We start from the raw sequence: 24,764 nt of genomic DNA, 5'->3' as shown, positions 1-24,764 counted from the left end.
TAGGATTGAGGGTCCCGGACTGGTGCGTGTTTTTAGCAAAGACCTAAACTTTGATGGAAATATATGTGGCTGGAAACCCAATCACACATTCCACATCTCATTCTATATTCATTAATAGAACATATTCATTATATGCACGTGCGATGCTTATAATGAAGCCCATGAATACATGATTAGACTTGGTGAATTTTGATGAGATTGTAATACGGAGATCATTAGTCTTTTAGCATGTGTTATAAATATTCCTACTCGAAGGATACTCGAGAAGGACATCAAAATATCTGGGTAGAATAACACTATCTAGCCTCACTTATATGATGAGTATGGTCAATATTGTAGCCATTACTGTGGAGACACTAAGGATAGATAATAGTGTTCTTTAGAGGAAAGAGTTCAGTAAATTGATCCGTACGAATCCCTAGATGGTGTTATACCAAAATGTCAATCAGGTTGATTCACGTCATGGTTGTGTAAGTGGTCCTTAGACATGAGACACCAAAGACGTCTTGTGGACGTACAATTGTACTTTGACTATGACGTATGAGTTTCTAATCATGGTGCATCAAGAAGTTCATGAAGACAATTGAGTGATCAAGATGGGATCATCCCCCCTCGGTATAAGAGTCCTTGGCCAAGATAGTGAAATATTGGAGAAATGTTCTACAATGATTTCTGAACGCATCAGTACTCACTCGGATGACCGATTAGGGTTTGACAGTTGACCATACCCTAAGTCATCTTAGGGTACATACACGGTAACCGATGATGAACAGGTTCCATGAGTGAGGCGATACAAACTCCTTTGTATCTTATGGAGCACGAGGTGTAGATTTGCACCCCACCTGTTGGAGACTCAACCTATCGATTGGGTTAAATCGATTCAACATTAATTAATCAATATGATGATATAATTAATTAATTTGGAAGGCTAATAAAGGTTACTAGGCCATTGAAGTCATTAACTAGAGTGATACATGGACCTAGAGGGTCACACTCAAATGGTCTTTTGGACGTCAAAAGATATACTTAAGTTTTGGGAGTTTTTATGAAAAATAGCCACTTATTATAAATTGGAGAAGGCCCTAAATGAAATTCACTCAGGCCAGAATTTTTCAGGGACCTTCCCCTTCTTCTCCCTTCTCCCCATGGCTCTTCTCCATTCCCGATGCGATCGGGAAGACATAACGATGACGATAGAGGTTGAACATGGCTCGTCAACGTGAAGGAGGAGATATAATGTGTCAAGGACCGCATGGATACTTCTAGACTCTGCACACATGAACAGCTCCATGCAACTCATTCTAAGATCCAAGAAATCACAGATAAAATCCGTGCATAGGTTCCTCGTTTCATGATTTTAGTGATGCCATTACTATTTCATTAAAGTCTTCCGTTGCGGATTGTTTTGAATTTTTCATCCAGATCAAGGCCTCTACAACCCAATAAACCTTAGCTATACTTTGGTCGGGTCCGGTCCGTTCTTGTTCAGTCCCGGTCGGTCCGGAGCAGTCCCGGTCTAGTCAAGTTGACTAGTCAAGTCAAAGTCAAAATGCAAAATTTATCTTCATGGTTATGTTAAACATTCTCTACATCAAGTGGGTGCCCACATATGGTCAAATATATGGCGGCTAGGCTGAGCTCAATAGCAACCTCTCCGACGAGTTGGATTTGATATTTTTAGAATTTTACAAAAAAAATTAAATAAATATTTAATAATTTACTTCTGGTTCTGGTCCAGTTTGTCCCTTGGACCTAAAGCTGTCTGACCAACTGGTCCACCCTCAAATGGAGGACCTAGGGTTCTAGTTTGGTCCTGTCAAACTGGTCTTCGGTCCTTAATCTCCAACCCTAGCTCTAACTATGGCACATGAATAAATGGTGTCATATTAAGAATAACAAGTTATAAGATAACTAATTTTTTACGAAATAATTAGACGTAATTAATTTTCTAATTAGGGTTTTCACACTTATTAGACTGGCGCGCCTCATGACAGCTTGAGGGAGCATTGGACAACACATGAGTGAGGCAGAGAGCAATAGTCAACCTAACAGCATGCAACAACCTTGTTAGCCTTGAGCGCTAGTGGAACAATGCAGAGTATGAGATTTGATCTTCATTTCAATCTCATTCTGAAGATTTAGTGTATATTCAACATTGTTTGTTTAAATTTCTCAAATGGGGACTAAAAGAATTTACATTTATCTAATAAATAACCCAATGCAGTTACATATATTATATTCTGATATTCAGTTCTCGGACTCTCCAATATCCCGTACCAGCATACGCAACCATCCACAGAATGGAAATATTCGTCTCAATATCCAACATCATCGGCTTCCATCCCAATATTCGTACCGAAATCCGATATCGTCATCCGAGTGAGACCATCTCACCTTTCTTGTGTGTCCAAACATAGGATTATCCCAAACTGCCACAACTACTAGCTAACCTTAACCATGAAAATTTTTGAGTTGCGCACATTTAATATATTCTGATATTCAGTTCTCGGATTCTCCAATATCCCGTACCAACATCCGCAACCATCTACAGAATGGCAATATCCCTCTCAATATCCAACATCATCGGCTTCCATCCCAATATCCGTACCGATATCCGATATCGTCATCCAACTCTGCCAAAACCCTTTCCCATTAGGGATGGGAAGTTCGTGTTTTGTCGTCAAATGAACACTGTTTGACGACGAACAAACGAAGGAAAATTTCAGTTTGCGTTCGTGTTCGGTTTGTTCGTGTTCATTCGCAAACAAACACGAACAACATATGACTTTAGAAACTTTACTTTTTATGAATGAAACCAGAGAGGTATTTAACCTTGCATTTAAATTTTCTGTATCTGAATATTAGATTTTAAGTTAGTAATCTATTTTACGAAAATAAGCTGTAGGTTTGAATTTTTAAAAAACTTGGGTATGGTTTTATCATTTTCAACAGTAGGTGCTTTTCGTTGGCATGAGTCAACGTGGATTCACGTAGAACATCGCGCCACCATACGAACATGGTATATAGGATAAATATTAGACCCAAACTGAGAAGTGTTGCACCCCCTTGAAATGGGTGCATGTACATCACACCTCCTACGGTGGTTATTTCTCAAAAATAATTAGTAGATGTGAAATCACTAGATGCTTTATAGTTATCTTTCTTGGAAATAATAGATAGGTGGGAAAAAAACTTTGAGAAGTACTAATATAATATGTAGACATATAATTAAATCTAAAGTCCACAAGCATTAATCTATACTTAATGATTCAATCAGCAGAAAGATTGTTAGATTTCAAACTATGAAACATGCGTTCATTGGCTAAATTTCAAAGCTTAATTAACTTTAAAAATTAAATAGACTGGTTTGGCAACGGAGTTTCAAAAATATAAAAATAGTGGATTACTCGACGAGACATCCGTGGCCGCCCCTGCGGGTTAATTCAAACAGTTCTGGAGAGGCGATGAGATTGACGTTACATTGGACATAATAAATCATTACTAGAGTGAAGTTGTGATGCTCCCAAAATATGATGCCATTCCATTGAGTGTTGAGTGCTTTACTTCCATGTCTTGCGGAGTTGTGGGGCTTAAACATGAAGTGAGAGAAAGGATCTCTACAAGGATGTGCTTTTTACTTACCCTAATTAGCATGTCTTGGACTGCGGAGAATGGCACTACGTCTCCTCTATTAGCATCTTAAATGTCTTTGATGTTGTCATCACCATCTGATTATGAGTCTGAGCTGATGATGACAACAATAGAGTCTCGGGGTTGCTTTGCTAGTCTCCGTTGGAGAAGTCGTACACTCCGCCGTGGTATGTGCCTTTCTTGGGCTCATGCTTCCTCTATCATCTCGGCGATGCCGTCAACATTGAGCGAGCGTTGGAAACTGGGTGCATCACAATACATGGTGCATGTTTTTCCACAATTCACATACAATGTCTGAGAGAAATGATGGTCCAAGGCAGTCAAAAAACGTTCAGAATAAATTGTTTTTTTAACCGATGACATCCAAATGTCAAGTGTACCAATTTTTTTAAAGCACCTTTTGATGAAATTTATTCCACAACTAACCCCTTGGGGTACATGGTAAGAAATTGGAAAGTAAATTATCAATGTGTTCATTCTTGTACTACGAAGAAATAAAAAAGTGAATGATAAAAATGACATATACTTGGAAATTTCAGCCTACCATCCTTCCTCTATAGTCTCTTCGTTGGAATCCTCTTTCACTAATTCGACCTCTTCAATATCAGGTAATGACTCTGCTATGTTGCTTTTTGGATGTTGTTGCCTCAACCAATATTTTAGAGTCATCAGTACTGACATGTTCTCCGCCGAAAGCCGTGAACATTTGTACATGCAAATTCCACGTCCAGCGAAGAAGAAGCGTTTGACTGGTGCAGTGTACGAGCAAAAATGAAGAAAATCTTGCACCAAAACAGAAAGCTTAGGGAATCTCTTCTTACCGTTGCCTTGTCACCATAAGAGAGCATCAGTCGACGCATGAGACATTTGTAGGTACCTCTGTAACTCATCGTCCACTGATGGAGTGACATATTCTTGTCATGGGAACACTTGTGCAAGCCTTGTCTTGATGAATGGTATGTAGCTCTCATCCATCCCGACTCCCTCATCATAATTCATGCGTTGCTGTCTTCTTTCTCCATCGCCTTCAATGTTGTCATCATCCCTCAAACTTGTGACTTCCTCCTCATTGATGTCGTTCACAAGTCTTTGCATATATGCCACTAAGGTGTCACAATCCTCTAAAGCAATGGAGTCTAATTTAATATGTGGGGTCTACAACTGATGCAACCGAGAAGACAGTATTTCCGCGAACGTGAGCCTCGTACTTGGACAGTTTTGCTCTCATGGATGTACACGTGATTCGGATGGAGGCTTGTTGTTCCACTGTGAGAACAACACCATTTGGGAAAAGGCGTCCTTGGTCTATGGCATCAACTTGTTCACGAAAGTGTTCATCAAGGAATTGGAGCAATGAAAAACTGTTGCCGCTGTCACACGTTTAGAGCTGCAAAGAATATCTGATGCTTCACGAAAAGGCTTTAAAATTCGAGCAAAGTGTGCCACCATTTGCCACTCATGGTCATCAATCACAATTTTTTTCTCCGCCGTGCTCTCCAGCTCAAAAATATCCATCTTGTACAACACTTTTCTCTTCTGATATGCGACTTGCAACATTTCATGCGTGGAGTTCCATCTAGTCTTCACAACCAACACAAATTTTCTGCTATTAGGCATCTTTAGTTGCATAAACCATTAGACTTAGCTCCTTTGTCTATCATACAAAGAACGAATGGCTGCAACAATTTGGCGCACTCGTGTAACCAAGTCTCCCAACGAGGCAGATCGCCCAATCCATCGCCTTCGTGCTTCTTCAGACTCCCCGTCCACTAGCACCGCTACCTCGTCGGTTGTAAGTGGTGGCGGAATTCCCAATGCCTTCAACCCATCCTGCACTACAAGGTTTGTGACATGCGCAATACAAGGCATGTGCCGATTTCGATGGAAGTTGGGGTTCACTTTTCGTAGTGCATTTGTCAACGATGTGGTCATCGATCTATTGTTACTTGCATTGACTGTTGTAAAAATAGTTACTTTCTTCCCCAATTCAAAGTCATCCAACACCTCCTGGAGAAGTTGTGCGAGGTAACTCCCGCTATGTGGACCATTAATTTTCTTTACTGCCAAGACATGTTCTTCAAGTCTCCATTCGTCTATGACCCAATGCACAGTGATTCCCAATAAGAGAATCATATTTTCACTAGTCCAGGCATCTATAGTTAGGCAAACACTTCTAACAGTTGATAGTGAGCGTACCAACTTTTGCTTCTGTTGTTCAAAAAAGGCCCTCGCGTATTTACAAATGGTCTTCGAGCATAGTACTCTAGTCTTATGTTGTGAACAATAGAGCAATACCTCTCTGAAATGTTTGTCGTCAACAATGGTCCACACTTGGTCTGTGAGACATATAAGTCTGTTAAGCATCTCATTTGTTCTCTCAAATGTGATACCCAGTAAGAAGGTATTCTGCCCTATTGGTGAATCCAACATTCCAACAATGGATCTTCGACCTCCAGAAATTGGTTCCTCCTCTAACCCTGGGACTTGTTTGCCTTTCAGCCGATTGTGCAGCTCCTTATGGCTCTTCTGCAAGTGCTGCCAAAACATAGTTGCCGTCCCGTCTTTGTTTCTCTCAATAGTTGTAATTCTTGGAGGGTTGTTCTCCTTGCACAAAATACATTCATACTAGTTTGGGTCGAACTCTTCAAAATATTGCATGCCTTCGATTCTCGCCCACTATGCTTTCTCCGCGAGGTTCTTGGAGTAGTCGTACATGAGTCTCATCCACGGTTATGGTCTTGTGCCATTTCAACATTTGCATCCATCTGATTTGAATTGATGCTCATTTGAGCTTTGTCAACGTTCATAGAGGATAAGCCTTTCCAGGAAGTCTCCTTTAAGAATTAAGATGAACATAACTTTTCATGTATTCAATCACTTCTCATTATCATCATGCAATTGGTCATAGACACATACATTTATATATAAACATTTCTAAAAGCAATTTTAGATATGACGCACACAACTGACAGATCTAATATGTGGATGTTACTGCATATGACCATTCGTTACAGTCCATCAATTAATAAATGAGTGTATCATTCTGAACATGCACTATAATCAGACCAACAAACACAAATAGCAACACAAAGAAATAAATAACTCATACAGTAAATTAGAATCAAACTATGTCCGCAATCAAGTACCTTCTTGTAGTTAGACGAAGGGGGATGCCTTGCCAAAGGGTGTGAATGTAGACCAAGAGCTGCCGATGGGGGCTTGCCGGAGGCACGAATGCGAGAATGAGCGACAGAGGGAATGCCTTTCTGGAGTTGGGGACGATGCAGGGCCCCAGCAGGGGGCATTGCTGGAGTTGCAAGCGGGTGTCTGACGGGGGAGGGAAAGGAGAGAAGAGAGAGGGAAGAGTTGGGGACGCTGGAGGGGACTAACGGGAGAGGGAGAAGGGGAGAAGGGAGAGGGAGTTGGGGTGAACGATGGAGGGGGAGAAGGGGACTGACGGGAGAGGAAGATCACCTGCGGCGAGTGAGAAGGGAGCCGTCGGCGAAGAAACCTGACGGAGAGGGAGAAGGGAGCCGCTGGAGGCGTTGTTGTCTGCCGGAGAGGGAGCCACCGGAAGAGGGGGGAGGGCCGAAGGGAGGGATCACCTATTCACCTGGCGGGAAGTCGGGCTTCAGGAACATTGGAAGCGCACACTTGTCCAAATTTGTGCCTCGGGAAGATAACATGTTATCGAACGGTTCGTTTGTTCGCGAACATGTTCATGTCCATTTTTTGACGTTCGTGTTCGTGTTCGTGTTCGTTCGCTCGCATGTTCGTGAATTTTTTTCTCCCAACCCTATTTCCCACTCTCGCCCATTATGTTCGTGTTCCCAAACTCCTCGGAGGTTCTTGGAAGCGCACATTTGTCCAAATTTGTGCCTCGGGAAGATATCATGTTCGCGAACATGTTCGTGTCCATTTTTTGATTCTCGTGTTCGTGTTCGTGTTCGTTCGCTCGCATGTTCATGAAAAAAAATTTCCCAACCCTATTTCCCACTCTTCCAACACCACTTCCTGATCATCAATAATACATTCAATCAAATGAACTACATACAAAAGAAATTAACTTGTGCACAATGCACATCTATATAAAGCCCCAAGAGAACAACAGTTAGAATAAACTAAAGCCCTAGAGCACGGTTGAGAGAGAGAGAGAGGGAGAGAGCTCTGCTGGTGGCAGCCATGGCGATGGAGAACGGCCCTCCAGCAGCTCCGTCGTCCCCAACCCCTCCTCCACCGCCGGCCCTCGCCCCTCTTCCAAGGCCTCCGACAGCTCCCCCCCCTTCCACCGATGGCACCATCTCCGACAGAGAAGGCTCCGCCCCTCCCCAATCCGCCATTATCGACGAATACGAGATCTCCGAGGAGAGCAGGCTCATCCGAGAGAGGCAAGACAAGGCCCGCCAGGAGCTTCTTCTGAAGCGCAAGGCCTTCGCCATGGCCGTGCCCACCAAGCCGGAGTCCGTCCGCGACCGGCTTCGCCGCCTCGGCGAGCCTGTCACGCTCTTCGGAGAGAGGGACATGGAGAGGAGGGATCGATTGAGGGCGATCATGCTCAGGCTTGACGCGGAAGGGCAGCTGGAGAGGGTGCTCAAGGCCCACGAAGAGGAGGAGAAGGCGGAGGAGGAAGAAGATGAAATGGGTCCGATCAAGTACCCGTTTTTCACCGTGGGTTCCAAGGAATTGTTGGATGCGAGGATGGATTTGGCTAAGTACTCGCTGGCGAGGGCTGCGGCCAGGTTGGAGAGGGCGAGGAGGAGGAGGGAAGACCCGGATGAAGATCCTGATGGGGAGTGTGAGGAGGTTTTGAGGCTGGCTTCTGGGTTTTCACTTGATTGTAGTGAGATTGGAGACGATAGGCCTTTGACCGGGTGTTCGTTTTCTAGAGATGGGTCTCTGCTCGCCACCAGGTGCTTGTTCTTCCTCTCTGGTCTTTGGTTTTTCCTGCTGAATTCTAATTTTTTTCTGATTATCGTCTTCAAGAAGTGCACGTTTTTTCTTTTCTGATCTACTCGATTAGGAAAATGCGATTCCAATTTTTTTGCCAACTTTCTTCACAAAAAATAAGGAAGATCCGTTACACTCTATGCTAGACTTCCAGACATGTTTTATGACTTGATTTTGTTGAAAACTTTGGCATTTTCTTATTTTTTTGCATCTGATGCATGAAGGTTACATTCGGCTCAAGTGTAGATTCAGCTCAAAATTGATTTAAAATTGCATTTCTCTGATTTTCATCGATAGTATTGAGTGCAATGGAAAGACCCCTGAATTCATGGATTTGCATGGTACAGGTTGATTTATAGATAGTATAGAGAGTTAGAGTTGATAGAAATACTGATAGAGAGTTAGAATTGATTGAGAAGGAGTTAGAGTGACTTAGAGTTGACAGAGAGTTAGAGCTGATAAAGATGAATTTTGAGAGGGATAGGGCTGATAGAATACAGATAATGATAGAAAGTGTCAAAATTTGACAGAGATAGACATAATGATGGAGAGATTTAGGGGTTTTAGAGATAGACGTTGTGATAGAGTGAGAGTTAGATTGGATCCATGATGAGAGTTAGAGTGAATTATAGTTGATAGAGAGTTAGAACTGATAGAGATGGATTTTGAGAGAGATAGGGCTGATAGAAATAGAGATAATGATAGAACGAGTAAAAATTTGATGGAGATAGACACAATGATGGAGAGATTTAGGGGTTTTAGATATAGACATTGTGATAGAGTGAGAGTTGAATTGGATCCACGAGGGTACATGAGAGTTTCGTTCAATTCAGCTCAAAGTTGAAATTTCAGTTTTCTCTGATTTTTGACTGATTAGTATCGCTCAATATTCGAAGAGCCTTCAATTCATTTCAATTAATTGTTGATGCAGTTCATGGAGTGGGGTCACAAAGATCTGGAGCATGCCAGATGTGAAGAGAGTTTCTGCACTAAAAGGCCACACAGATCGAGCCACCGATGTAGTTTTCTCTCCAGTCGACAACTGTGTGGCAACAGCCTCAGCCGACAAAACTGCCAAGCTCTGGTCCTCTGATGCGTCACTGTTAAGATCATTCAATGGGCACACAGATCGCCTCTGCCGTATCGCCTTCCACCCGTCTGGGAAGTACCTCGGCACGACAAGCTTCGATAAGTCTTGGCGTCTGTGGGATGTGAATACTGGGGTGGAATTGCTGTACCAAGAAGGCCACAGCCGGCGGCTTTATAGTATCTGCTTCCATCCTGATGGATCTTTAGCTGCCACTTGCGGACTAGATGCCCTGGCCCGTGTGTGGGATCTTCGGACTGGGAGGAGTATCATGGCCTTACAGGGCCATGTGAAGGAGGTGAGCAACAATCCCAATCAAAATTTACCCCTAATTCTCTCTTTCTCTCTATATTTGTTTCTATATCTAACAGTATCTCTATCTGTATCTGTGTCTTATTTCTCTTTATCCGTATCTGAATCTCTATCTATAATTCTCTCTGTGTCTTTCTGTCAATCTCTGTTTCTTTTTTTCTCTATCTCTATTTTTTTTCTCTATCTCTATTTTTTTCTCTATCTCTATTTTTTTCTCTCTGTGTCACAATCTTTATTAATCTCTATCGTTTATCTCTATCATTGTCTCCATTTCGATTTCTCTGTATCTCTATCTCTATCTCTTTCAATATCTCTATCTTTATTTCTCTCTATCTCTATCTCTTTCAATATCTCTATCTTTATTTCTCTCTATCTCTGTCTTTATCCCTCTATCTGTCTCGATCTAATAGAGCATCATTATCTCTATCTATCGATCGTGATTTTGATCGATCTTAATCTCTCTCTATCCACTCGATCCATCTGTATCTACATCTCTATCCCTATCTCTGTCGTTATCTGTACTTACATTTCTATCTCCATCTTTGTCTCTGTCTCTATCTTTATTTCTATGTTTACTTCAAACATCATTTCAATATGCATTTCCTTGCTCTACCATTATATCTATCACTATTTCTCTCCTCATTTATACAATTATTGAAACTTGAAGCATGGTCTGGTTCTGTATCAGGTCCTGGGAATCTGCTTCTCGCCAAATGGGTACCACTTAGCCACAGCCGGAGAAGACAACACTTGCCGTATATGGGACTTGAGGAAGAAAAGGTGTATTTACATCATACCTGCCCATGCCAGCCTGATTTCGCAGGTAAAGTTTGAGCCCCAAGAAGGATACTTCTTGGCGACCGCCGCATATGATACAAAAGCCATGGTTTGGTCAGCAAAGGATTTTAAGCCTGTCAAAACTCTGATTGGACACGAAGGGAGGGTGACCGATCTTGACATAACCAGTGGTGAGTCTTTACCCCATCACATCTACTCTACTTAGATCACCCTCTATTAAAACTTATGTCCTGTCTCCATTCATTAGAATACTCATCTTATAAGTTGAAACAATATGCTTCAAAGGTTCTTTGCGTTATGATATTTGATGCCACCATATGAATTCAGAACATTTGCTGGTTTTCTCATGTTTTGAGGTCACCACTAAAGGATGCCTATTTTTCAGCTGAAAATACTTTATTAAATTATATCGGACGTCACTCTATGATATCAAAACATTATTTTGATTTGCTCATGTTTTGGGGACACCATTAAAAGATACTTATTTTTCTGCAGAACATAATTTATCTTTTAATAACTGGTTTTTTTTAACTATAATAAGGGATGAACACCCGACGAATCGGTGAACCTCAAATCTTTTAATATCTGGTACCACTGTATGAATTCAAAATGTTACCATGGTTTGCTCATGCTTTGGGGTCACCATTAATAGGTGCGTATTTCTATGCAGAACATTCAGTATATATTATCTGATGCCACTTTGAATTCAAAATGAAAACAAGAAAAACACAATACTTAATGATAAAACAAAGAGACTACAAGTGTTCTTATAGTTAGCCCTAATGGGCTAATTAGAGATAGGGCCCTTAATGGGTTAAGAAGGGAAGGAATAGAAAAGAAGAGTAAATAATGTCAACACTCCCCCTCAAGCTGGAGCGTGGATGTTTTCCACACCCAGCTTGACACAGAGCTCCTCAAACCTAGGGGCATGAAGCCCTTTGGTGAAGATGTCTGCAAGCTGATCAGCTGACGGAACATATGGCGTACAAAAATTTCCCGATTCAAGCTTCTCTTTAATAAAATGGCGATCAATCTCAATGTGCTTCGTGCGATCATGCTGGACAGGATCATGAGCAATACTGATAGCCGATTTGTTGTCACAGAACAGCTGAACAGGGGAAGGAACCGGACACTGCAGCTCACGAAGGAGCTTGGTAATTCAAAGTGCTTCACAAAGACCATGCGCAAGGGCATGAAACTCAGCTTCAGCACTGGATCGGGATACCACCTTCTGTTTCTTACTCCTCCAAGTAATAAGGTTGCCTCCCAAGAAGGTACAATACCCGGAGGTAGACCAGCGATCAACCACAGACCCTGCATAATCTGCATTGGTGTAGACTTCTAGGCGAAGACCACTGTGACGACGGAACAACAGTCCACGGCCAATCGTGCCCTTCAGAAAACGAAGAAGGCGATGGGCAGCATGAAGATGGCTCATTTGAGGATTTTGCATAAACTGACTAAGAACACCCACTGAATATGCAATGTCGGGACGTGTGTGGGTGAGATAAATCAATTTTCCCACAAGTCTTTGATACTGCCCAGGCTCAGCAAGATCTTCATTCTCATCAGCACCAAGTCGATGATTTGCATCAATCGGCGTCGAAATAGGCTTGGAGTCCTCCTTTCCAAGCTCACAAAGAAGGTCCACCATATATTTCCGCTGACAGATAAAAATCCCACTCGAAGAATAAGCCACCTCAATACCAAGAAAATACCATAACGGGCCAAGATGACGAATAGCAAACTCCGAAGATAGATAAGTAGCCAGCTGAGCAATGGTCTCCGTATCATCACCCTTGATAAAATGTCATCCATGTATACAAGGAGAATGGCAACTCCCCCTGACGTGGAATGACGGTAGAAGAGGGTGTGATCTCCATTACACTGGCGATATCCGCGGTGCTTCATGGCCATGGTGAAACGGCCAAACCAAGCACGAGGAGATTGCATCAAGCCATACAACGCTTTCTTCAGAAGACACACAACGGAACTCGGTGTAGATGGGACTAAGAAGGCATACCCAGGAGGTAAGGCCATATAGATCTCCTCAGTCAAGTCACCATGAAGAAAAGTGTTAGTGAGATAGTCAGCCTTATGGGCTAATGGGCCATATTCTATAAGCCCATTACCCCTCTTATCATTCTCTCCCTCCTAGGGTATATGTATACCCAGCCATGTACTCTATTGAGTTATGTCATTATCTTCTTCCTTCCTCTCTTGACATGGTATCAGAGCTCCAGAGCTCTTCCATCTAGGGTTTGACATCACCCTCTCGCTGTCTAGCGAACCCGGAGCGTGACCGACGGATCAGCCACAGCGCGAGCTGTAGCCAGCCCGCGGAGCTTCTGGAGAACCAGCCGAAGCCAAAACCATAGCCGCAGCCGCAGCCGTGCGCACAGCCGCAGTTGCAGCCGCTCGCCAGCTGCAGCCACGCACAGCCGCAGCCGCGCGCCACAGAGCCGCGCCAGTCGCAGCCGCCAGCCGCAGCGCAGCCGCAGCGCGCGCGCAGCCGCAGCAGCACAGCCGCAGCGCGCACAGCCGCAGCCGCACACAGCCGCACATCCGCCACAGCCGCAGCCGCCACAGCCGCAAGACCGCCGCAGCCGCTCGCCAGCTGCAGCCGCGCAGAGCCGCGCGCCAGCCGAAGCCGCGCGCAGCCGCAGCCAGCTGCCTCAGCCGCCGCCGAAGCAGAAGCAGAAGCAGCAGCAGCCGCAGCCGCAGCCAGCAGCCGCAGCCGCCGCTGAAGCAGTAGCCACAGCCAACAGCCGCAGCCACCGCCGAAGCAGCAGCCGCAGCTTGCAGCCGCAGCCGCAGCACGGGCCGCAACCTCAGTCACAACAGCCGTCTCCGTAGAGACCTCGGCTCTGATGTCGGAGGAACTTTACTCCACGGGCCAGACGCGTCAATCGGCCGTACCAGATGATGGCTTCACCGATGCAGACTTTCAACGAGAATCCTTGTCACAAGGTTACTCATTCTCTGCCGGCGGTTCCCGACACGACGTGTCTCCAGGGCCCGAATTTGTTACAGTGGCGTCACTTTGTCGAGACTACTCTCAAGGCTCGCCAACTGTTCAAGCATTGCACACAAGCCCCGCTTCCATCGACCCATCCACACTATGCGGCGTGGGAAGCCGAGGAACACTTCGTCCTTGGATGGCTCTACACAACCTCCCTGGCACCCTCATTCCGTGAAAGGTTCCCTCGCTGCTCCACCGTGAAGGGTTTTTGGGACCAGGCCAACAAATTTTGCGGCCGCTAAGGGGACAACTGGCGCCTCTTTATGCTCGTTGCTAAAGCCAGCAACTTTCGCCAAGGCGCACTGTCCATCTTGGACTATGCGCTGGAACACAAGAAGTTGTGGGACGAGGTGGACTACTACTTGCCGACGGATGATCCGACGTGCAAGTCATTCCAGAACACTCTTCGCCTACGCCTCTTGGGGTTTCTTTATGGCCTAAACAAGGAGTATGACGACACTCGGCGCCGTGCCCTCCATCGCAAGGAAGGCCTTCCTTCCATTGATGACTTGGTGAAGGAACTCCAGGAAGAGGAGAGTCATTTTCATGTCATTGGCACTCTCTCCTCGGAGGCAGCTCGTGACTCGACTGCCCTCCTCGCCCAGCCTCCCTCGCCCGCCTCCTGCTCCCCGCGAGGCGGCCCTCCGGCTGATTTGCTCCTACTGCAGCAAGCTTGGACATCTCCGCAAGTGGTGCAAGACGCGCCAGTACGTCAATCGGAAAAGCAGGAGGCTACCGAAGGGAAAGCTATGGTTCCCTCTTCCTCTACCTCCTCTACCAGCCCGGCGACTATTGAGCAGCTCCAAGCCGACTTGGCCCGCCTCCGTGACCAAGTGGCTACTATGCAGACTCGACTCAGTCGACGGCACATTTTGGTGGATTTGTGCGTTCTTCCCCTCAGTCTGAACAGTGGTATTGTGGTACGGCTTCTTACTCGCCTCTCGTATCGGATACGAGCTGGGTTCTTGATTCGGGGGCAACCGAACACATCACCCCGTTCAATGACCGGTTTGTATCCTACGAAAGGCATAGTGGGGACCGTACAGTTCTTACAGCCGGTGGTGGACGGTTGCGTGTTGCTGGAATTGGGGCAGTGTTTGTAGACGGCCTCGAAGTGGTCAGCAATGTTCTTCATGTCCCGCCTGCGAGCTATACTTATGTCTCCTCAGCGTTTGGTTGACAGTTTGTCCTGTTCTTTTCACCTCCAGCCTGACGGGATGTTTCTATATGACAAGGTGGGTCGGACTACACCGATTAGGCGGGAGAACGGGTTGCTGTTGTTGGACGATGGGGGGCGCTCTCGGTGCTTCCTGCTTCACCGCCAACTCCGACCGGCGGATGTGCAGCGTATGGGACGTCTCCAGTTAGCTCACCAACGGCTGGGTCACCCGCCATTTTCAGTTTTACAGCGTCTCTTTCCTTCGATGTGTACTGGATTGGACCTTCAGACTATCGTGTGTGATGCCTGTCAACTGGCGAAGCACCGTCATTCATCTTTCTCTCTGTCCACCTCGCACTCCTCCACTCCATTATTTCGCATCCATAGTGATGTTTGGGGACCCGCCCCGCAGGCTAGCCGAAAGGGCCACCGATACTTTCAGATCTTTGTTGACGAGGCCACCCGCTTCACATGGGTCTACTTGTTGACCGCCAAATCTGAGGTTGCTCCGACGGTCCGTCACTTCTGCACCATGGTTCGTCCTCAGTTTGGCGGAGGTATTCAGCGCTCGCCCGATAACGCCCGGGACTTCGTCAACACCGAGCTGGCCACGTACTTTGCTGACCATGGGATTCTCCACGAGTCCTCTTGTGTGGCCACCCCGGAACAGAACGGTATGGCAGAATGTCGGATCGGGTATGTCACGTCGACCGCCCGTACCCTTCTGCTGAACTATTCTGTTCCGTGGGCGTATTGGGGTGAGGCGGTCTTAACGAGTACCCATCTCGTAAACCGCCTCTCCTCCCAGCCCCTCGGGTTTGTCAGCCCACTGGATCGTCTCTCCACGGCGTTCCCCATCTCTCACTGCGGACTGGACTCCTCCTCGCATCTTCGGTGCACGGCGACGCCCACGATACGGCTCCCACTGCACGGCTCGATGCTCGAGCTCTCCGGTGCGTCTTCGCCGGGTACGCTTCTCTCAGAAAGGTTACCGTTGCTACCACCCTCCGTCTTGAGATTTTTCATCTCGGCAAACGCCACCTTTGCCGAGCATGAGTCTTACTTCGTGATTCTACCGCCACGCCTTCCGCTGGTTGAGGCGTTCGACTCCTTCCTTGGAACACTTTCCGCTTATGGACCCATTCCTCCACCGTCGCTCCCAGCCACCTTCTTTCCCTTGCCTCCTACCGTCTCACCTCCCGGTGCACCGTATCCTCCCCTAGTGCACCTCCTAACCCCGGGAAGTCCATCTCTCACCCCGGGGAGCTACCTCCTACTCTTGGTGCACCGTATCCTTCTCCTAGTGCACCATCTTCCCCCGGGGAGCCTCCCCCTACCCTCGGGGAGCTATCTTCTTCTCCCTCCTTTGCTTCCGCTCCTCCGTCGGACGATGCGTCACCCTCGTCTACTGATGATGATGCTCAGTTGGAATGGCCTATCGCCCTTCGGAAAGGGGTTCGTCAGTGCACTCGCACACCTCTCTATCCCTTATCTCACTATCTCTCTTTTGATTGGCTAAGCCCTTCCTACCGGTCCTTTCTTTCTCACATCGAGTCGCATCCTCTCCCTCGTCGCCTATCCGATGCTCTTGCTTCTCCTCATTGGAAAGCGGCGATGGATGAGGAGATGCCGTCCTTGCTCAAGAACCACACTTGGGAAGTCGTCCCACTTCCTCCTGGCAAGAGGGCGGTGGATGGCAAGTGGATTCATGCCAAGAAGCATCATGCTGATGGTACTCTCGAGCGCCTCAAGTCTCGACTTGTGGCTCGGGGGTTTACTCAGTCGTATGGCATGGACTACTTCGAGACCTTCTCTCCTGTGGCGAAGATGGAAACAGTCCGTCTCCTCTTGGCGCTTGCGGCTCATTCCGACTGGCTGATACGACAGTTCGATGTGAAGAATGCTTTTCTCTACGGTGACTTGACGGAGGAGGTGTACATGCCGCCACCTCCCGGGTATACCCTTGGCCCCCCGGGCACCGTTTGCCGGCTGCGGAAGTCTCTCTATGGACTGAAACAGTCACCGTGGATGTGGTTCGGTCGGTTCTCTTCGGTCATGAAGACCGAGGGCTACACTCAGAGCAATGGGGATGCCTCCCTATTCTTCCGTCACAGTTCCGCGGGTGTCTCCATCTTGGCCGCGTACGTCAACGACATCCTCATCACGGGGTCCGATTCTGCAGAGGCCGGCCGCCTCAGCTCTGCGTTGGCCAAGGAGTTCGAAATCAAGGCCCTCGGGCCTCTTCGCTACTTCCTCGGCCTTGAGGTGGCCTACTCCCCCCGGGGGATCTTTGTGTCACAGCAGAAGTATGCCGTTGACCTACTGGCCTTGACCAGGATGACTGAGTGTGCACCGGTTACTACTCCCATCGACCCTAACGTCAAGTTGGATAAGGGGGAGGACTCAGCACCGGTGAACACATATCAGTACCAGCAGGTGGTGGGGAAACTCCTGTACTTGACCCACACCCGCCCCGACATCAGTTTCGCCGTCAACCTCCTCAGTCAGTTCATGCACTCTCCGCGGGAGATCCATCGTCAGGCGGCCAACTTGGTACTTGCGTACCTAAAGGGCTGCCCCGGGAAGGGCTTGTTCTTTCCTCGGAGTATGGAGCGGACCGTGAAGGTGTACACTGATGCGGACTTTGCCGGCTCAGTTGTGGACTGTCGTTCCACCACGGGGTACTGCACTTTTGTCTTCGGCAGTCTTCTCAGTTGGAAGAGCAGCAAGCAGGACAAAGTGTCCCGCTCCAGTGCTGAAGCCGAATACCGGGCACTTGCCGATGGGGCCTCTGAAGGCCAGTGGATATACGGAATTCTCCATGACCTTCGTGTGGAGTATTCCGGCCCGATCCACTTCTACTGCAACAACAAGTCGGCAATCGCCTTGGCAAAGAACCCTGGCCAACAGGGACGGATCAAGCATATGGAACTCCACCGCTACTTCTTCAAGGAGCGCGTGGACGAGGGCATCTTTGACTTGGAATTTGTTCCATCCGCTGATCAAGCTGCTGATGTCCTTACCAAAGGACTATCTCGACCTCTCCTGCAACGTGCAATGTCCAAGCTCGGCATGGATGACATCCATACTTCGCTTGCGGGGGGGTGTTAGTGAGATAGTCAGCCTTATGGGCTAATGGGCCATATTCTATAAGCCCATTACCCCTCTTATCATTCTCTCCCTCCTAGGGTATATGTATACCCAGCCATGTACTCTATTGAGTTATGTCATTATCTTCTTCCTCTCTTGAGAAAAAGTGTTCTTGACGTCATACTGCTGCAACGTCCAGCCACGGTCTGCAGCCAACGCCAAGAGGATCCGGACAGTATTCATCTTGGCTACAGGAGCAAACGTTTCCTGATAATCAATGCCATACTGCTGTGTGAACCCCTGCGCCACAACACGTGCCTTGTGCCGTTCAATAGAGCCATCGGAATTTTGCTTTACAGCATAAACCCAACGGCTGCCAACTAAGTGCTTGCCCGATGGTAGAGGAACCAGATCCCATGTATCATTCAGAGCAAGTGCTTGGAGCTCCTCCTCCATAGGCCGACGCCAATGAGAGAGCGATAGGGCAACGTCCAACGTCTTCGGAAGTGAGATAGAGTCAATGGAGGTAGAGAATTGGGTTTGAATGAGATAATAGAACTGGGGAATAACGAGAGATATATCTGATTTACTCTTTAACAGATAGGCCCACGTGAAACGAGTAGCGTCATCAATGAAAATACATAACCACCGAGCGCCGGAAGTGCTATGAACAGGGGCTGGTCCCCACACGTCGGTGTGAATAAGGGAAAAAAGGTTTGTCGAATGAGAAGAGGAAATAGGATACGTAGTACGATGATGTTTAGAAACTCGACATGCGTCACACACAAAGCGGTCAACAGCATGACCTTGTAATAGTTTTAGAAATAAATGATAAAGGGTATCAAAAGACGGGTGGCCGAGACGTCGATGGAGAAGCCACAAAGGCTCATGAGATGCCGACAAGGAAACAGCAGCCGCAGCAACAGCAAGAGAGGACGAAGAAAATCGAACAAGGTAGAGGCCATCATGCTCCTCAGCAATGGAAATCTTCTTCCCCGATACCTTATCACGATAAAAACAGGTAGTAGGAGTGAAGGTAAGATCCTGGTTTAGATCACGGACAAAGCTGGATAAAGAAAGAAGATGATGAGCAAGACGAGGAACATGGAGAACTTTTGAAAGATGTATAGAAGAGGAAAGAGCAACATGACCAATGCCGGCAACAGTAAGAAGATCACCGGAGGCAGTTTTCACTTTGGAAGAGCCAGAAACTGGTTCATAGGTCACAAAAGCTCGTGGATTAGGTGTCATGTGAGCAGTGGCACCGGAATCAAGAAGCGAAGTGGAGGATGAAGTAGGATTCCCAGAATTGGATGGAGGTGTAGGAAGAACGGTGGGCATACCTGCGTGGGCTAAGGAGCAAGAGCCCACGATTGGGGGGTCAAGCAATCGCCGGAGACGTTCCATTTCCTCAGGAGTGAAGCTGGCAGGCGAAGCATTTGTTGGAAGAAGACCATGCGGCATAGGCACTTGACCGACAGACGGTGCGACAGTAGCAAGATTACTTTGTTGCATGCGTTTCCGTTGAAGCTTAAAGCAAGTCTCCTTGGAGTGACCGCGCTTCTTGCAGTAGTTGCAGAAAAGCGAAGGATCACCCTTAGGAGAATCCTCTGTCCGAGTGGAGGCACCACGAGGCAAAGCACCAGTCGACGTAGTCATCATCGGAGGACGAGTGGAGGCTGACGACTGTACGACCAAAGCCGAAGCCGGCATCTGAGTCTGCTGGAAACGAGCTTCTTCAATCCGAGCACTACGAAGCGCGTCCTTGAACGTAAGTTCCTTCTCCCGGTGAATAAGCTGAGCCCGTAGAGATTCATACTCCGGGTTAAGCCCCATAAGGAACTGAAAAACCTGAAGTTGAAGAGTGTACTTTCAATCCACCGAGTGAGGGTCTGGAGGCATATAGTGATCGATCTCATTCCAGAGAGAAATGAGTTCCGTGCTGTACTCCATGACAGATCTGTCCCCTTGACGCAAATTGACGGCCCGATGTACTAGCTCATATAGTGTGGCAATATTATGCTTCTTGGAGTGACTGTCAAGGGCCGCTTCCCACACAGCCCGGGCAGACTCGAGAGACAGAAATTCACCCTTGATGTTGGGTGAAATGCTGTCTAAGAGCCAGCGGTGAACCACCCCTTCAACATCAAGCCAGTCGTAATACTTGGGATCTGTTCTAGGCGGTCCGTCTTCCAGCAAATGGCGCATCAGGCGACCCTTAAGGGTGATCTGAACATACTGGCGCCATTGGAGCAAGTTGAAGCCAGTGAACATTCCATCCGGAGGCATCTTAGGCAAGGAGAAAGGTCCAGGCGAAGTGGACCAATTTCCTGGCTCAAGAGAAGACTCCGGTGTCGGAGGCGATCGATCAAGACTGGATGGAGAAGATCCCGGCGTCACCTCAGGGGCCTGGGTTTCTGGACGAACACCAGCCTCAGGATTCTCCATAGACATCGTGAATTCACTCAAATAGAGAATCCAAAGACGGCCTTCACAACGACGACTTCTGCCCACAGACAGGATAATCGCACAAACAGGAAAACTGTCTGCAGAGGATCTGCCTCACGAAGAAGAAACACCCGGCGCACAGAGTTCTTTGCACGCAGGGTCTGCCGCACGAAGGAGATACACCAAGCGCACAGAGTTCTTCGCACACAGAGACAGCCGCGCAAAGAGATTGCCGCGCGAAGAAGTTGCCGCATGAAGAATCTGCCGCGTGAAGGATCTGTCGCACGAAGGTAAATGTCCACGCAGAAGGAGGCTCTGCGAAGAAGTCTCGGACGGCAGAATCGGCCGCGCGTGCAGAAGACTCTGCGCATGTCAAACTGTTCCCCAGCAAGGAGAGGCCAAAGCAAAGGAAGAAGGAGGGCTGCAGGAGCTCCAGCCAGGCGGCGGCTTTAGGAACAGAAAGAAGAATGAACAGGAGAAGCTCATTAGCGGTTAGGGTTTTGGCACTTAAAAGGCCCCCTCGATTTTTTCCCACCCACGGGGACCACTTACTGATAGAGTCCACCGTGACGACCTTCTAAATAGTAAGCTAGGTGTGGCGCGTTGACTCATGCCGGCTTGGCGCCCAGCTGTGAAACCTGGAAGGAATGTACTTCGCTTGATAACGCCACGATCAATATTTTCGCTAAGTAGTGTGTGTATTTAAGGCCATATGTTTAGTCCTGCTGAACCGGTCGGGGTTTTTTGCCATGCTAGGGCCGACTGATTATCACAATATAGGCAAATGCAATTTCAGGTAAGGAAGGCGATGCGATGGGCTGCCCGTGAACTTCCCTTCCTGGCTCACTAAACACAAACTGGCACGGCAAATGATATGTCACATTCACATCGAGGGGAGTGGAGACTGGTTTGCATCCCAACTGTCCCGCCTCTTGGAGGAGGGATGATATTATGTTGGCTCAGCAGTATACCACCACCACACTGGAATATGCTATTCCCAAAAAATATTGCAACTTACCAAGTTTTTTCTCATCTCAAATTGCTGATAGGATCAAGATATCATCCACGCATAATTAGTAAGATAGTAAAGTTCAACTCAACCATCGCCTGGTAAAACCTCCAAAACCAGGCTCGGGGACTGTTAATAGCCCATACAATGCTCTCCTCTGCATCTGCATACTTTGGTTGGTGGTGGTGTGTGTATGGAGAGGAGGGAGAGCTATATAAACTTCCTCTTCTCCTCATGAAAGAAAAGGAAAGCATTCTCAGCTGAAGAATATCTGTATCCCTTTGGCAACTAACCGCCTTGAGACTCTAGTGTACGGGTCTGTTGAGAAGAACTTTGGGGTAAACCCAGCGGCACCCACAACGACTTTCATCACCGGTGTCTTCTTTGATTGATTTTGCAGGAAGCTGTACCAATGGACATTGTAGGGGGAAGTTCTGGAGTGTTCTCATGTGTTGAAAAGGTTGAAGTTGTCTTCTCCTCTTCTCTACGCGCTTTTCAACTGAACTGCCTGAATAACCCACAAAGACACAGCGCACTTCTCTCGGTTCTAACTTGTCTGTTGTTTGATGGGTGTACGCCACACACACCCAAATTCTCTAGCGAGTCGAAGAAAAGGAAACTTCCGGGAATGTCAGAGGACTTTCGTATCAATTTACTTTCCGGAATTGAATAGCAAAGTTCGGGCGTTGAGGAGTATAGCAGCCTGCCTCTGCTAGCCGTTTTGCTGTGGAGTGTTGTTTCAATCATCTCGCAGAATTCAATTATTATCTTCGGTGCCTCCCTTTGATTCAATCAAATGTAACCCACATAGTACGGCTACATAATCGACAACAAAGACAACAGCATCTGCATCCAGTCACGGGGATGGGACCCCCACATCACCCACATGCATATGCATGAAATCAATGAGAATAAAACAGTCATCACTGTCCAATATAAACCTCCATCCAAGTCATCAACAGCCCGATGGGCGTGGCGCCCAATTTCCAGTGGGAATAGGTTTGCTCTCAGGTTTCTCGACGATAGCGCAGCGTGGAGTTTGAGCCTTGGGCCTGAGAGTCGCCAAGTCAGTCTGCTCTCAGCCCTCTGATACCATGTCAAACTGTTCCCAGCAAGTGGATCTGAGTTTAGTATAATACAGAAAGGAAGAAGGAGGCTGCAGGAGCTCAGCCCAGGGGCGGCGCTTTTTAGGGAACAGAAAGAATGAACAGAGCTCTCATTAGCGGCTAGGGGGTTTTGGCACAAAAAAAAAGGCTCCCATTTGTCCCGTGGGGTCCCGAGGTGGCCTGGCCTCTCACGGACACACACGACCACTAGAGTCCCAACCACGTGGACTCCTTAAACAGTGACCACGTGGGTGGGAAAAGAAGAAGAAAGAGAGGAGAAGAGAAGGAAGAAGGAAAGAAAAAAGGAGAAAAAAAAAGAAAAAAAAAAAAGGAATCTTGTGGCTAGTCCAACAGCGCACATAAGTGCAGTGCGAAGAAGAGCCTTCGTGCGACGCAGGAGGCTGGAGAAACACCGCCGTGAAGAGCCACGACCAATCCAAGATTAGGCGTAGGGATTAGGGTTATGCTCTGATACCATGAAAACAAGAAAAACACAATACTTAATGATAAAACAAAGAGACTACAAGTGTTCTTATAGTTAGCCCTAATGGGCTAATTAGAGATAGTGCCCTTAATGGGCTAAGAAGGGAAGGAATAGAAAAGAAGAGTAAATAATGTCAACACAAAATATTTGAATGGTTTGATCATGCTCTGGGGCACAATTAAAAGACCATCATTTTTCTGTTGTACATACTTTTTCATATACTATCTCACGCCACTATGAATTCGAATAGAATGTTTTGATCATGAAAAGATGCTTATTTTTCTGCAGATGGCCAGACTATAGCCACAGTTGGACATGACAAGACCATAAAGATATGGACTTGCAAAAATGGCAACAGTGGAGCAATGGATGTTGATGAAGCCCTGCCTGCTTGACAAGATCTCCTCATTTCTTGCCCAAGTGCCTATTTATCAATGGCACGGGTGCTAAATCTTGTAACCTAAAGTTTTCCAATCTGAGTTTTTCCAGCTGCAACCGTGCATTTCTCTTTGGATATACCATGCAATCGTTTCAGCCAACTAGGAGAAACCCTGTCAGGTACAAAGTATTTCGTTTAAAGATTTTGCCAGGCAATCATTTATATTTTAATCTCTCTGAAGAATGCAGAAGAATGAAACTAATGATATAATTAGACATGGAAAATCACTGAAATCACTTGGAGTCTCATTTAGTTGGCCGAATCCCTAATTATTCGCATTTCTCAACATTATTTATCAAATGGTCCTACTTTATAAGAATATTGAGCGACAGTTAAATAATAAGTCGCAGTTTTTATCTTTAGATTTATCCTAATATGTGATCAGTACATGATATTTTGAGACCTATTATAGCCTTTGGCTGTAATAATCATCAGAGGTGAGTCAACTAGTATCTTACTTTATAAAATTTCTATTTAAATTCCCTTTGTGCGATCTCTTGTCATTCCTAATCAAAAAAATCTTTGCTCTCTTGACTTTTTTGTCATTGCTACTTGAGCCAACTAAATACACTAGTAAAGTCCATGAATCCATGTGGAGGCAAAAGTTTGTAATTTATTTAAATGCATACATGTAGTTAAAGTTCAGCTCTCTGTAGGAAGAGAATCTTTTGCATCTAATTCTTATAGTGGTAATCGTAGCATGTAATTTATAAACAATACAATGCGTGAATTTTTTTGAAAAACTAAGGTACTCTTTTGTTCCAAATTATATTTTTTCCTTTATCTTAAATAGGCTTGTCATTTTTTCCAATGGTCTGTCTTAAGGAGACAACTGTTGTTTCTTTTCTTTGGCTGTCCTTGAATATCTGAAATAGGATAATCATTCTGATAGAATTCAAACTCATATAGTTGATCTTTATCAATATTGATGATTTAGCAAAACTTTTTATTCAACCTGAAACTCAAATCACAAGGTATAAGCAACCACGAAATAGAAACACTTCCCATAGCTTTGAAGTATAGTGAAGAACAGGAATATGACATGAACTCAATGTTGATTGAAATGCCCATGTCAAATTGAAATAAATTTCCATGGATTTTATTGGATCATATTTTATTTACTTGTGAAACCCTCATTAATATTTCTCCTGAGTATTTTCTTCTTATTACACAAATTGTGGAATCCATTAGACATAAATGTTATGTATTTGG

At 46.3% G+C, this 24,764-nt stretch overlaps 1 protein-coding gene across 1 annotated transcript; it reads left to right on the top strand.

The window, feature by feature from the left end:
* The first annotated feature begins 7,775 nt into the window (after window positions 1-7,775).
* LIS (WD-40 repeat family protein / small nuclear ribonucleoprotein Prp4p-like protein) lies at window positions 7,776-23,722 on the top strand. Its single transcript, XM_078586687.1, has 4 exons — window positions 7,776-8,561; window positions 9,530-9,983; window positions 10,686-10,965; window positions 23,402-23,722. The coding sequence occupies exons 1-4, from the start codon at window positions 7,834-7,836 to the stop codon at window positions 23,506-23,508; spliced, it is 1,569 nt and encodes a 522-aa protein (XP_078442813.1). The 5' UTR covers window positions 7,776-7,833; the 3' UTR covers window positions 23,509-23,722.
* The last annotated feature ends 1,042 nt before the right edge of the window (window positions 23,723-24,764 follow it).

Source organism: Wolffia australiana, chromosome 1 (assembly GCF_029677425.1).
Source record: "Wolffia australiana isolate 7733 chromosome 1, ASM2967742v1".
Lineage (NCBI taxonomy): Eukaryota > Viridiplantae > Streptophyta > Magnoliopsida > Alismatales > Araceae > Wolffia > Wolffia australiana.
This window is presented reverse-complemented; position numbering and strand designations above follow the sequence as displayed.

What these genes read in the sequence shown, in the direction of transcription:
- LIS (XM_078586687.1), top strand. Translation starts at nt 7,834, where the DNA reads ATGGCGATGGAGAACGGCCCTCCAGCAGCTCCGTCGTCCCCAACCCCT. An exon ending in TACAGGGCCATGTGAAGGAG is followed by an intron (nt 9,984 to 10,685) that starts GTGAGCAACAAT and finishes GTTCTGTATCAG; the next exon opens with GTCCTGGGAATCTGCTTCTC. An exon ending in CGATCTTGACATAACCAGTG is followed by an intron (nt 10,966 to 23,401) that starts GTGAGTCTTTAC and finishes ATTTTTCTGCAG; the next exon opens with ATGGCCAGACTATAGCCACA.